This window comes from Tachyglossus aculeatus, chromosome 1 (genome assembly GCF_015852505.1).
Source record: "Tachyglossus aculeatus isolate mTacAcu1 chromosome 1, mTacAcu1.pri, whole genome shotgun sequence".
NCBI lineage: Eukaryota > Metazoa > Chordata > Mammalia > Monotremata > Tachyglossidae > Tachyglossus > Tachyglossus aculeatus.
This window is the reverse complement of record NC_052066.1, coordinates 93,211,598-93,225,700: the sequence shown is the minus strand read 5'-3', so window position 1 is coordinate 93,225,700 and position 14,103 is coordinate 93,211,598. Positions and strand designations below refer to the sequence as shown.

The following is a 14,103-nucleotide window of genomic DNA, read 5'->3' as shown; positions in this document are numbered from 1 at the left end:
TGCACTTACTGTGTGCAGAGCACTATCTTAAACACTTGAAAGAGTACAGTACGAGAGAGTTGGAAGACATGTTACCTGCCTTCATTCTGATGAGTGATTAAGGGTTCTTTCTTTTGGTTGGGTGGATGGGGCATGGGCCTGGGAGTTGGAAGGCCCTGGTTCTAATCCTAGCTTACCCACTTGTCTGCTGAGTGACCTTGGGCAATTCACTTCATTTATCTGGGCCTCGGTTACCTCATCTGTCAAATGGAGATTAAGACTGAGAGCCCCATGTGGGACATAGGCTGTGTCCAACCTAATCTGCTTGTATCTCCTCCAATGCCTGGAACAGTGCCTGGCACGTAGTAAGTAATAACAAATGCCATGAAAAAAGGAAAAAAAGACCGAGAATCTGTCATTGGTATAAAATAGCAATCTGGGGCACTGTTAGCATGAGACTTTATTAACAGATACATCTGTGCTAGCTACCACAACAGTCAAGATGGCCTGCTTTACCGATCCACTGTATTTGCAAACGTTACCACAGAATATAGTCTTTTGCTTGTTTCCAACTGAGTATTGTTCCTTCTGTGTTTCAGGGTCGTTGTTCAAGAGAGAACTGCAAATATCTCCATCCTCCCCCACATTTGAAAACACAGTTGGAGATAAATGGACGCAATAACCTGATTCAGCAGAAGAACATGGCCATGTTGGCCCAGCAGATGCAACTAGCCAATGCCATGATGCCTGGTGCCCCATTACAACCTGTGGTAAGCAGATTTTTAACTCTCACTAATCAACCTTGTGACCCAGGGTCAAGCTTCTTGTAAGACAGCATATTGCCAGTGGATTCAGCCTGGACTAAGATAGCAAGTATCAGGTATCCCACAGTTGCCAAGAAATTTGGGCCACAGCTCCTACCCCAGTGAGAATCCGTCCACTGTACAGTTAAGCGCCACGTTGTATCGGGTGACTGTTTTCTAACAGTTTCTTTCATCCCATAAGTTGTTGCTGTGAATTTGAAACATCAGGAGAGTTTTGGGCAACACCAGTGCAGAAAGACAGCTGCTGGGCAGAGACTTTCCTTTCGGGAAGCAGCTTTTTAAAGTAGTCATGGTTTCCTGAAATTGCTGGTGCCATATTTAGCTGTACAGCAAAAAAAAAAAGCTGTGCTATAAGACACAAAATGAGGAATTTGAGTCCTCCTCCGTCCTACCTCGAGGAGCCTCTAATTTACTTGTTTTTCTTACCTGAAATGGATTCTCCTTCAGGTGGCAATGTGACTTCTTGGTCAGCTTTGCTCTTAGAGAAGACTACGTGGCAACCTGGCCCAGGTCTTTGCTTAGTGGTACTTTGATATGTGAGATCCATATGATATCTCTGCAGGCAGGAACAGGAGAGTGGGCGAATCTGAGGGCTTTTAAAATGTGAAGAGAAGAAAATCTGTCAAAAATCTGGCCAGCTCTAGCCAGCTTGCCTTGTCACCCTGGTGGGGGTTAAGAGTCCAGAAGCAAAACGTTACTTTATAGCACACTAGATTTTTTTGGTTGTGGGAACGATTGTGGAATAATAATGATAAGAGTAATAATTCTGGTACTTGTTAAGCACTTACTGTGTGCCAAGCACTGTTCTAAGCCCTGGGGTAGATACAAGTTATTCAGGTTGGACACAGTCCCTGTCCTACATGGGGCTCACAGTCTTAATCCCCATTTGACAGATGAAGTAACCGACACCCAGAGAAGTAAAGTGACTTGCCCAAGGTCACATAGCAAACATGTGGAGAAGCTGGGATTAAAATCCAGGTCCTCTGACACCCAGGCGTGGGCTCCATCCACTAAGCCATGCTGCTTCTGGTTACTAGGGAAAGTAATCCACAGGCATGACCAGAATCCAGTCCTCAATCATGTTCTACTATAAACTTTTCAAGTTTAAGGTCATTGCTCTTGTTTCCAAAAGCACTGTGATTATTCATTATTTTCTTTTAATTTGATGACATGGCAACACTTAATTTTAAATGCATAAATGTGGAGTTTGAAATGTCAACCCGCTTATTAGTGTCTTCTTTAAAACTGTTTTGTCGTAATATGGGGAGGTGCTGATTTTGCTATCACATGGATCAACTGATTGGGGATAAGTAATGATTTTCATCGATTTTTGACTATTGAACTCAATACAATTATTATTCTCTCTTAGAACTTTTTGCATCAATCATTCCAAAAAAGAGGGGGGGATTGCTTGGTGAGGTGGGAGGGATCTCCATATTACATCGTCAGTGATACCAATGATCAATTCCATACAGTCGAGGTGAGAAAATGCTATATTTTCATTCTTTTTTCTTTATTTTAACCTGCATTCTTTAAAAGTTTAAATTAATAGTAGCAGTTCAAAAAGTCCACAGAATACATTGAATTTGATACCCCCAAACTCATTTCATTTTACTACAGTGGGACGACAGTGAGTAGCTTCCAAATTCTAAATGAGGAGGGAGAGATGGAGTTCCTCCAAAGTAGAACTTGGAAAGTTCCTTTGCCTTCTTGGATCAGGGGCCCTCCACTGGCATCAATTAACAGATTGGCATCTTAGAGTGGGTACCAATATGTTGATGTGTCTCTTGATGTTTAGTAATTTATACTGATAAACTATGTAGAGCACACACACATGCACACACAACCCCCATCCCCCCATCCCCCCAACTGCCCCCCCCCCCCCCCCCAGTTTTGTCCTGGGGAGAAAGGAACAGTTCCTCATTCAATAAAGATCTCTGCATGAAACAGAGGATAGGATTCAGTCCAAATTATCACATAGGGATGGAGGGAATCACTGTAGGGCTCCGTGAAACCTCATTTTGGGTAAGGATGTGTCTACTAACTCTGTTATATTGTAGTCACCCAAATGCCTAGTGCAGTGCTCTGTATGCGGTAAGCACTCAAAATTGTGATTTACTGATTGATATGATGGGCATCTTTGACGGTAGACTATCAGCCTGTTAATACCAGTGTCAGCGTATTCTGTGCTGGACTAAGGTCATTTGTGAGGCCTGCATGAGCCAAATTAGCCTCCTGGGGTGTTCCTAATACACTTTTGTGGGACCCTAGACCTGTGCTAAAGATGTCCTCACCACTTCACCACCTAGGGTTGAGTCAGTGTATTCTGTGCTGGACTAAGGTCATTTGTGAGGCCTGCATGAGCCAAATTAGCCTCCTGGGGTGTTCCTAATACACTTTTGTGGGACCCTAGACTTGTGCTAAGGATGTCCTCACCACTTCACCACCTAGGGTTGAGTCCCAGGCAATCCCTGCTTTGTGCCTCACGCGTTGTATGCAGTGCCCTCTTGTGGGTGCCACAGAAACACTGTTATTTTTTCAGTTTTCCCCAGTTCTTAAATGGCTCTAAAGTTTTCTGTGGGCAAGCACCTCAGTAAATGTAGCGGAATTTCCCATTTTTGGATGAAAGAAAATCTTAGCGCTTACCGGGAACATAAATAGGATGAGGAGCAGAGTGGCCTACTGGGAGGGGCACGGGTTTCAGAGTCAGAGGACCTGGGTTTTAATCCCGGCTCTGCCACTTAAATTGCTGTGTTACCTTGGGTAAGGCATTTTGATACGTTGTGCACCTGTTTCCTGATCTCGAAAATGGGAGTTTGTTTTTCTCCCTTCTACTTAGACCGTGACCCCATGTGGGACAAAGGACTAGATCCAACCTGATTATGTTGAATCTACCCCAGTGCTTAAAAGAGTACTTGACACACAGTGTTTAACAACCACAATAATAATAATAACAGACACTCATTCATTCATTCAGCTTTATTGATTGAGCGCTGTGTGCAGAGCACTGTACTAAATGCTTGGAAAGTACAGTTCAGCAACAGAGACAATCCCTACCCAACAACAGGCTCACTCCTCTCAGTTATGTTCTCCCTACCATGCCCTGAATAGACTGTAAGTAAAATGTCTGACAGTACTTGAATAGAATAGAACACTAATCTACTGGAAGATGGTTTCATCATTTTAAGTATTGCATTAAATCATATGATATAATAATAATTATTGTTATTATAATGGCATTTATTAAGCGCTTAGTACGTGCAAAGCACTGTTCTAAGCACTGGGGAGGTTACAAGGTGATCAGGTTGCCCCCCGGGGGGCTCACAGTCTTAATCCCCATTTTACAGATGAGGTGACTGAGGCACAGAGAAGTGACTTGCCCAAAGCCACACAGCTGACAATTGGCGGAGTCGGGATTGGAACCCATGACCTCTGACTCCAAAACCCGTGCTCTTTCCACTGAGCCATGTTGTTCCCATATATTAATACAAGCAAAGTCTCAATTTTTCAATTAAGTTTGCCTGGTAACTCTTTGGCTGCTGACCCTGTTTTTAATGGGTAGATATGATCTGGGGTCAGGACCAGGAAATGTAAAAAGAAACAAAAACAAAGAGGAGCTGCAAATGTGTTTCTTAAACCTAGAAATGGCTCCTTATGACTCTAACACATGGTCTTCCAAAACACTAACAGCCATTTTGAGATTTTTAAAGTGAGCTCATGCCATCACCTTCCCAAGCGCTTAGTACAGTGCTCTGCACACTGTAAGCGGTCAATAAATACGATTGAATGAATGAATGAATGAATTCAAGCCTTGGAAAAACTGTAAACACTGAAGGGAATTAATTTCCCAACAGCACCCCCATTAAAGGTTGAATTCCCAAAGAGATATAAAAATAATTGAGGTATTCGTTAAGTGCTTTCTGTGTGCCTAGCAAAGCAGCGTGGCTCAGTGGAAAGAGCATGGGCTTTGAAGTCAGTGGTCATGGGTTCAAATCCTGGCTCCACCAATTGTCAGCTGTGTGACACTGGGCAAGTCACTTAACTTCTCTGTGCCTCAGTTACCTCATCTGTAAAATGGGGATTGACTGTGAGGCCCCTGTGGGACAACCTGATCACCTTGTCACCTCCCCAGCGCTTAGAACAGTGCTTTGTACATAGTAAGTGCTTAATAAATGCAATCATTATTATTAGTAGTAATAATGATAATGTAATAATAGTATTTGTTAAGCACTTACTATGTACCAGGCCCTGTACCAAGCTCAAAAGTAGATACAAGATAATCATGTCCCACCTGGGCTCACAGTCTCCATTTTGCAGATGAGGAAACTGAGGCACAGAGAAGTTAAGTGACTTACCCAAGTTCACACAGCAGACAGGTGCCAGAGCCAGATTAAAACTCAGGTCCTCTGACTCCTAGTGACCCACATTCTTTCCACAAGATCATGATGTTTTCTAGGACCCACTGCTTTGATATGTCTCAAAAACTCAGTAATGGCTAACGTAGAAGTCAGTAACATTGCATGTTTCAAGTGCTTGAAGTATAATAGTTTTTCTAGGAAATTTTGTCACTTGCGCTAGGTTTAACAGAGTTCTGAAAGTGCCAGCTGAATCAGCAATAACATTTGTTAAGGGCTTACTCCGGGCAAAGCACTGTACTAAGCACTGGGGTAGATATAACAATATAAGCAAATCAGAGATTCTCCCTGACCCTCATGGGGCTCACAGTCTTAAGAGTGCGAGTGAACAGGTATTTTATCCCCATTTTAGAGGTGAGATAACTGAGGCACAGGGACGTTAAGCGATTTGTCCAAGGTCACACGGAAGAACTGGTGGAACCAGGATTAGAATCCAGGTACTCTGTCTTCCAGACATATGCTCTATCCACTAGTCCATACTTGCTTCTTTAATTCAGTCATTTGTTTATCTCTCTCCTAAAGTATCTTTTTCCAAGAATGCAGTCTGCTCAATCTTACATTCTTGGACTCCACTATAAGTAGTGCAAACACTAAACATTGCACAATTTACTCTTTTTAAAAACCATCACCTACATTCTAGAGTGATTCATAATTCACCTGGGCAAAGGTATTATTACTTCCAAATTCCTTCTTTTTTTTTCTTTTTTTAAAAAATTTTGATCCATCATTTTCTCCAGGGAGAGGAAATCTAAAAAGATTTAGGGATCTGCTAGGCCACTGGTGCATGCTGTGCTGGGCCTCAGGACACTCTGGTGACACACCAGGGGTTTTATTGAGCACCTACTGATTGCTAAGCACTGTACTCAGCACTTGGGAAAGTACAATAGAAGTAAGATACACATCCCTATTCTCAAAATGATACTAATATAAAGAGGGAAACACATCACAGTAGCGCTTTACTTTTGATTCATTCATTCAGTCGTATTTATTGAGCACTTACCATGTGCAGAGTGCTGTACTAAGTGCTTGGAAGAGTACAATACAACAGTAAACACCCTGCCCACAATTAGCTTACAGTCTAGTGGGATTTACAGGTAGTGGGAGCAGGAAGAAGAACAATGATATTCTCAGAAGTAGTTCTAATCCCAGCTCCGCCACTTGTCTACCGTGTGACCTTGGGCAAGTCACTTCACTTCTCTGTGCCTCAGTTCCCTCATCTGTAAAATGGGGATTGAGACTGGTAGCCCCATGTGGGACAGGGGACTGCGTCCAACCCAATTTTCATGTATCCACCTCTCCCCCCACCGCCGCCCACCCAGAGCTGAGGTAACTGAAGACCAGAGAAGTGAAGTGACTTGCCCAAGGTCACACAGCAGACAAGTGGTGGAGGCAGCACTTGAATCCATGACCTTCTGACTCCCAGGCCTGTGCTCTATCCACTACACCATGCTGCAATCAGTCTAGACACCCAACTTTCCTAGCCAGATTTCAGTATTTAATAATGGCAAACTAGAGTGTTTCTGTTCATTCATTCATTCATTCATTCATTCAGTCGTATTTATTGAGCGCTTACTGTGTGCAGAACACTGTACTAAGAGCTTGGGAAGTACAAGTTGGCAACATATAGAAATGGTCCCTACCCAACAGTGGGCTCACAGTCTAGAAGGGGGAGACAGACAACAAAACAAAACATGTGGACAGGTGTCAAGTCATCAAAATAAATAGAACGAAAGCTAGATGCACATCATTAACAAAATAAGTAGAATAGTAAATATGTACAAGTAAAATGAATAGAGTAATAAATCTGCACAAACATATATACGGGAGCTGTGGGGAGGGGAAGGAGGTAGGGCGGGGGGATGGGGAGGAGGAGAGGAAAAAGGGGCTCAGTCTGGGAAGGCCTCCTGGAGGAGGTTCATGGCTGGTATGGGTTAATGAAGATTGACAAATGTAAACAGCTAATTTTACTAGTGGAAAAGTAATAAGGAAATCACAGGGAAAATCTTTTTCCTTTAGATAAGCATTTCTTCATTCATACATTTTGCTTTGTTTTTTGGTAATAGTAGCAGGTCCTGGGAATAAATTTTCAATGTATCCCACTCTGCCACACCCTTCCTAATTTTTATTGAAAATTGTGGTTTTTGTTGATGGAGGGTATGAGGTAAATAACTTCACTTTATTACAACTGCAACATTTGCTACGTATTACTTCTGTGGGGAGACCACAGCGTAGAAGAATGGCGAGACTAAAATCCAGACTGTCGGAAAACAAGCACATTATGTGCAATGTTCATTTCCAAGTAATCATTATGGAAAGTTAAAGCTTAGGGGAGAAATATTAAAAAAAAGCACTACTACTTTCAGCTATCATAAAGCTAAGTATCTTTGCTCTTTTGGGCTCCTACACCAGCTACTTCATTTTACATTTAAATATGAGCAAGTGCTTAATGAAAAACACTTATCAAAACAATGTCTTGCATTTTTTTTTGGTAGGATCACATAGAATTGAAGTTTTGTAACTTTTGTTAATTGAAGTGTTAACAAGCCCAAGGAAATGCTGAATAAATGCCAGCAGGCATTTTCATCATCAGTATTTTATAGCGTGCTTACTTAGTGTGAAGCGCTCTACTGTGGACTGAATTACAAATTAAGATGTGGGCCTTGCCTGCAGGAGTTTACAGTCCATTGGTGGAGATGTTACAAAAAAACAAATAGATAAAAAGTGCAGTCCTCAGGGGTATAAATGGTTTATAAGTAGGCATAATGATAATAATAATTATGGTACTTGTTAAGCATTTTATGCCAAGCACTGTTCTAAGCACAGGGATAGGTAGTAATAATAATAATGATGGTATGCCAAGCAACGTTCTACGCGCTGGGGAGGTTAGAAGGTGCTCAAATTGTCCCACGGGGGGCTCACAATCTTAATCCCCCATTTTACAGATGAGGTAACTGAGGCTCAGAGAAGTGAAGTGATTTGCCCAAAGGCACACAGCTGACAAGTGACAGAGCTGGGATTTGAACCCATGATCTCTGACTCCCAAACCCTTGCTCTTTCCACTAAGCCACACTGCTTCTCTAACAAGTTAACAAGGTACAAGTTAATCAGGGTGTTCACAGTCCCTGTCCCAAGTGGGGCTCACACTCTTAATCCCCATTTTAGAGATGAGGTAACTGAGGTCCCATGAAGTGACTTGCCCAGGGTCACACAGCAGACACATAGTGGAGCTGGGATAAGAACCCAGCTCCTTCTGACTCCCAGTCCCGTGCTCCGTCGACTAAGCCACACTGCTTCTCTGTAATGTATCCATGCAGTTTAAAACCGGGTCGTCCAACACCTTACCAACAAGTAAGCTCCATTTATCACGTTTCTGGCATCGCCAACTCGTGGACCATCTTGGCTTATTATTCCGTGGCCATCCCCCACATAGCAGTGATCATGCTACATCTGAGTCCTTCCCCTTGGGAGGTAAAAGGCTGAGAAAGCCAAGCTAGGCAGCATCTGGGCGGTGAGCAGTGAGGAGCCTGCTAATTTGATTAGTAAACAGCTCTCCCTCTAAACAACAGTGTCAGCTGGGGAATTTTCAGGAGCTGAATCCCCACCAAACATCTGAAGTAGACTGGGCTTCTTTGGGGATTTTCTTCCAGTTTACAGAGCTCTTTTGAGCCCTCTGCATGATCCTGACAGAGTCCCCTTCTGGGAGTGTCTCCCCAGGACAGCCCTGCCTTTTAATTAACTGGAAATCCTGACTAACTGACATTCCCCATTGTCCCAACCTGCTGGGTAGCATAGCTGTGAGTTTTTGTGTGTATGTATGTGTCCGTTTGCACATGCAGTGGTAGGTGCATTGGGTGATGTCACTATTTGGGGAGCTCTTCCAATCCCACCACTTTAACTACCCATGCTTTGCAGATGAACTCCAAAGTTTCCTCACTAGCTCTGATCACTCTCCCACCTATACAGTCACACAATTCTTCCTCCCTCCAGGACATCTCTATATAGATATCTCAATAGTGCTTTAAACTCAACTTTTCATTGATTCCTCCCAAATCCCTTCCACCTCACAACTTTCCCATCGCAGTTGACAACATCACCAGCTTTCCTTCTTCTGAAGTCTGCAACCTTCTCCTTGATTCCTCTCTCTCCTTCAGCTTCTATAAGTCTGTCACCAAATCTTGGTCGTTGTTTTTTTTTTCCCTCCATAGCATTTCCAGACTCCTCCCTTTTCTCTCCAACCAAACAGGCACCGTGCTGGTCTGGCCTTTATCATTTCCTAGCTTGACTACTGCATCAATCTCCTTGTTGTTCAGTCAATCAGTGGTATTTATTGAGTGCCTCCTTTGTGCCTAGGCCTATATTAAGTACTTTGGAGAGAACAGAACTACAGAGTGTGTAGAAACATTCCCTGCCTACAATCTCTCCGCCTCCAAACTCTCCCTACTTGAGTCCATTTTTCATTCTGCTGCCTAGATGATTTTTCTACAACATCTTTCTGCAAATATCTCACCACTCCTCAAAACCTAATTGTTCCCTCTTCCCCTGCATCAAGCAGAAAGTTGTGACAATTGGCTTCAAGGCACTCAATCAGCTTTTGCGTTTATTCATTGTCATATTTATTGAGCACTTACTGTGTGCAGAGCACTGTACCAAGCGCTTGGAAAGTACAATTCAGCCACAGAGAGAGACAATCCCTACCCAACAGTGGGCCCTCCTCCTCCTACTGTTCTCCCTCCTATTAAGACTATAAGCTCCATTTTGGACCTGATTATCTTATATCTATCCCAGCGCTTAGTACAGTGCTTGGCACCTTCTGGCACGTAACAAGTATTAATATTAGTATTACTGTTCCTTTTCCACCTCTTGTACCCTTGCACCCCACCTTTCACTTTTCATCCCTCTTGAGCAAGCGTATTAAATATGCCATGTTTTAGAAACTCCCACCCCCAAATCTTCCTTGTACTGTCCGACTGTTTGAATTTCCTTTCCCTATTGATTGATTCTCAAAGGCTCAGTCAGCCAGCGGTAATTATTGAGCACTTAATGTATGGAGAACCCAGTCCAAAAAAGTTGGTACCCATGATCTCTGACCACAAGGAGCTAACTGTCTTGCAGAGGAGACAGACTTTAAAATAAATTACAGATAGGGCAAATAGAAGGATAGAAGTGTATGTAGTTGACATGGGTGAAGTTGATCTGGAAAGACTTCTTTTAAGAGGTGGGTTTTAAGTAGGCAGCTGAAAGAGGAGAGGTGGAAGCCGACTTGCTCCCTATATTTATCCCCCCCCCGCACCAGCCCCACAACACTTATGGACATATCGGTCATTTATTCATTTACATTAAGGTCTGTCTTCCCCTCTAGATCTCTCCCTCTACACTGTAAGCTCATTGTGGACAGGGAATGTGTCTATTGTTATATTTAGTGGTGTAGTGAGTAGAGCACAGGCCTGTGAGTCAGAAGGTAATGGATTCTAATCCAGGCTCTGCCGCTTGTGTGCTTTATGGCCTTGGGTAAGTCACTGCATTTTTCTGTGCCTCAGTTCTCTCATCAGTAAAATGGATATTAGTATTTTGAGCCCAGTGCAGGACAGGGACTGTGTCCAGCCTGATTTCCTTGTACCCATCTTAGCGCTTAGTATAATGCCTGCCACACAGTAAGCACTTAACAAATACCACAATTATCGTTATTTTTATTATTGTTATTATTAGTATTATTCATTCATTGATTCATTCAATATATTTATTGAGCACTTACTATGTGCAGAGCATTGTACTAAGTGCTTGGGAAGTACAAGTTTGCAACATATAGAGGTGGTCCCAACCCAACAACGGGATCACAGTCTAGAAGGGGGAGACGGACAACAAAACAAAACATGTGGACAGGTGTCACATCATCAGAATAAATAGAAGTAAAGCTAGGTGCACATCATTAACAAAATACATTGAATAGTAAATATGTACAAGTAAAATAAATAGAGTAATAAATCTGTACAAATATATATGCAAGTGCTGTGGGGAGGGGAAGGAGGTAGGGCAGGGGGGATGGGGAGGAGGAGAAGAAAAAGGGAACTCAGTCTGGGAAGGCCTGCTGGAGGAGGTGAACTCTCAGTAGGGCTTTGAAGGGAGGAAGAGAGCTAGCTTGGTGGATGTGTGGAGGGAGGGCATTCCAGGCCAGGAGGAGGACGTGGGCTGGGGGTCGATGGCGGGACAGGTGAGAACGAGGCACAGTGAGGAGGTTAGATGCAGAGGAGCGGAGGGTGCAGGCTGGGCTGTAGAAGGAAAGAAGGGAGGTGAGGTAGAAGGGGGCGAGGTGATGGAGAGCCTTGAAGCCGAGAATGAGGAGTTTTTGCCTGATGCCTAGGTTGATTGGTCGCCACTGGAGATTTTTGAGGAGGGGAGTAATATGCCCAGAGCGTTTCTGCACAAAGATGATCCGGGCAGCAGCGTGAAGTATAGATTGAAGTGGGGAGAGACAGGAGGATGGGAGATCAGAGAGGAGGCTGATGCAGTAATCCAGTCAGGATAGGATGAGAGATTGAACCAGAGCGTAGCAGATTGGATGGAGAGGCAAGGGCGGATCTTGGCGATGTTGCGAAGGTGAGCCCTGCAGGTTTTGGTGACAGATTGGATGTGAGGGGTGAACGAGAGAGCAGAGTCGTGGATGACATCAAGGTTGTGGGCTTTTGAGACGGGAAGGATGGTAGTGCGGTCTACGGTGACAGGAAAGTCAGGGAGAGGGCAGGGTTTGGGAGGGAAGATAAGGAGTTCAGTCTTGGACATATTGAGTTTTAGATGGTGGGCAGACATCCAGATGGAGATGTCCTGAAGGCAGGAGGAGACCTGAGCCTGAAGGGAGGGAGAGAGAGCAGGGACAGAGATGTAGATTTGGGTGTCATCAGTGTAGAGATGATAGCTGAAGCTGTGGGAGCGAATGAGTTCACCAAGGGAGTGAATGTAGATAGAGAACAGAAGGGGACCAAGAACTGACCCTTGAGGAACCCCCACAGTAAGGGGATGGGAGGGGGAGGAGGAGCCCACAAAAGAGACTGAGAATGAACGGCCGGAGAGATAAGAGGAGAACCAGAAGAGGACGGAGTCTGTGAAGCCAAGGTTGGATAGTGTGTTGAGAAGAAGGGGGTGGTCCACAGTGTCGAACGCAGCTGAGAGGTCGAGGATTACAATAGAGTAGGAGCCATTGGATTTGGCAAGAAGGAGATCATTGGTGACCTTTAGTCATTATTACAACATATAACTATTTAGTAAGGTATTCTGCACACAGTAAGCTCTCAATAAATATGGTTGATTGAATGAAAGAACATTCCAGGTCGAAAGGATAGTGCTTGCTGTGTTTCTGAAACAAGGAAGCCAAGTGAACTGTCCAGTGAGTTGTTTTACTTGAGCAGAGTGAAGATCACGAGCTGGGATCCAGAAAGAGAAAAGGCAGCTAGGGAACAAGTGTCTAGGGAGGGCCTACTGGACAGAGTCAATAAAAAGTCACTTCTGCCCTTGGAAAAAATGTCCTGCCCCTGAAATGCCTCCCCAAGCAAAATGGCCTCAACTGTCTCATGTAAAGTAGACTTAAGTGGCTGACAGGAGGAGAGGACCTCTGTTCATTTTTAAAATTTTTTTTTATTAATGTTTATTTTTTTTAAGTGCTTACTACGTGCCAGGCACTGTACAAAGCACTGGAGTAGATTCAAACCAGTCAAGTTGGACTTAGTCCATGTCCCACATGGGGTTCACAGTCTAAGTCACCATTTTACAATTGAGATAGCTGCGACACTGAGCAGTTAAGTGATTTGCCGAAGGTGTCACAGCAGACAAGTGGCTTAGGTGGGATTAGAACCCAAGTCCTTCTGACTCCCAGACATGTCCTCTATCCTCTAAACCATGAAACTTCTCATAGAGAAGCAGCATGGCTCAGTGGAAAGAGCATGAGCTTTGCAGTCAGAGGTCATGGGTTTAATTCCATCTCTGCCAATTGTCAGCTGTGTGACTTTGGGCAAGTCACTTCACTTCTCTGGGCCTCAGTTACCTCATCTGTAAAATGGGGATAAAGACTATGAGCCCCCCGTGGGACAATGATCACCTTGTAACCTCCCCAGCACTTAAAACAGTGCTTTGCACATGGTAAGCACTTAATAAATGCCATTACTACTATTATTATTATAAAAATGTTACTGAGGAAGAATCAGTAAGTATTGCTGAGAGCAATTTTGTGTGGACATTGAATAAGGGAGAGGAGGTCATGGGAGATACAAAGGAAGGGAGACAGGAAATAGTATGGCTGTTGACAGTGATAGATAAATTAGAAGTCTGTGGTCAGTTTTTGAAATGTTAAATTTGAGGATCATTGTTCTGGAAAAAAAAACATTCAGTCCGTGTTTCCCCACTTCTCAAGGGCCTCCAATGGTTGTCCATCCACCTTTGCATCAAACAGAAACTACATACCACTGATTTTAAAACACTCAGTCATCTTGCCCCCTCCCATCTTCCTTCACTGATTTCCGTCATTCTTTCATTCAGTCATATTTATTGAGTGCTTACTGTGTGCAGAGCACCATACTAAATCATCATCAATCGTATTTATTGAGTGCTTACTGTGTGCAGAGCACTGTACTAAGCGCTTGAAGAGTACAATACAACAATAAATGAACATATTCCTCCTACAAATCAGTCCACTCACTTTGCACCTGTAATGCCAACCTACTCATTGTACCTTGTTCTTCTCTATCTTGCTGCCGACCCCTCGCCCACATTTTCCCTTTGGCCTGGAACTCTCTCCCCATTCTTATCTGACAGACCGCCAATCTCCCCAACTTCAAAGCTTTATTAAAATCATATTTCCTCCAAGAGGTTTTCCCCATCTAAGCCTCCATTTTCCCCAC

General features: G+C 43.6%; 1 protein-coding gene across 17 annotated transcripts in view; it reads left to right on the top strand.

Moving 5' to 3' along the window:
- Window positions 1-14,103, top strand: part of MBNL1 (muscleblind like splicing regulator 1) — a 305,447-nt gene that overhangs the window by 239,104 nt on the left and 52,240 nt on the right. For 13 of the 17 annotated variants that reach the window (XM_038758800.1, XM_038758858.1, XM_038759517.1 and 10 more), the window contains 2 exons: window positions 579-749; window positions 2,173-2,283. In XM_038758800.1, the coding sequence (XP_038614728.1) occupies window positions 579-749; window positions 2,173-2,283 (282 nt within the window). The remainder of the gene's footprint in view (window positions 1-578; window positions 750-2,172; window positions 2,284-14,103) is intronic. The other 4 variants (XM_038759433.1, XM_038759275.1, XM_038759759.1 and 1 more) reach the window with 1 other exon arrangement.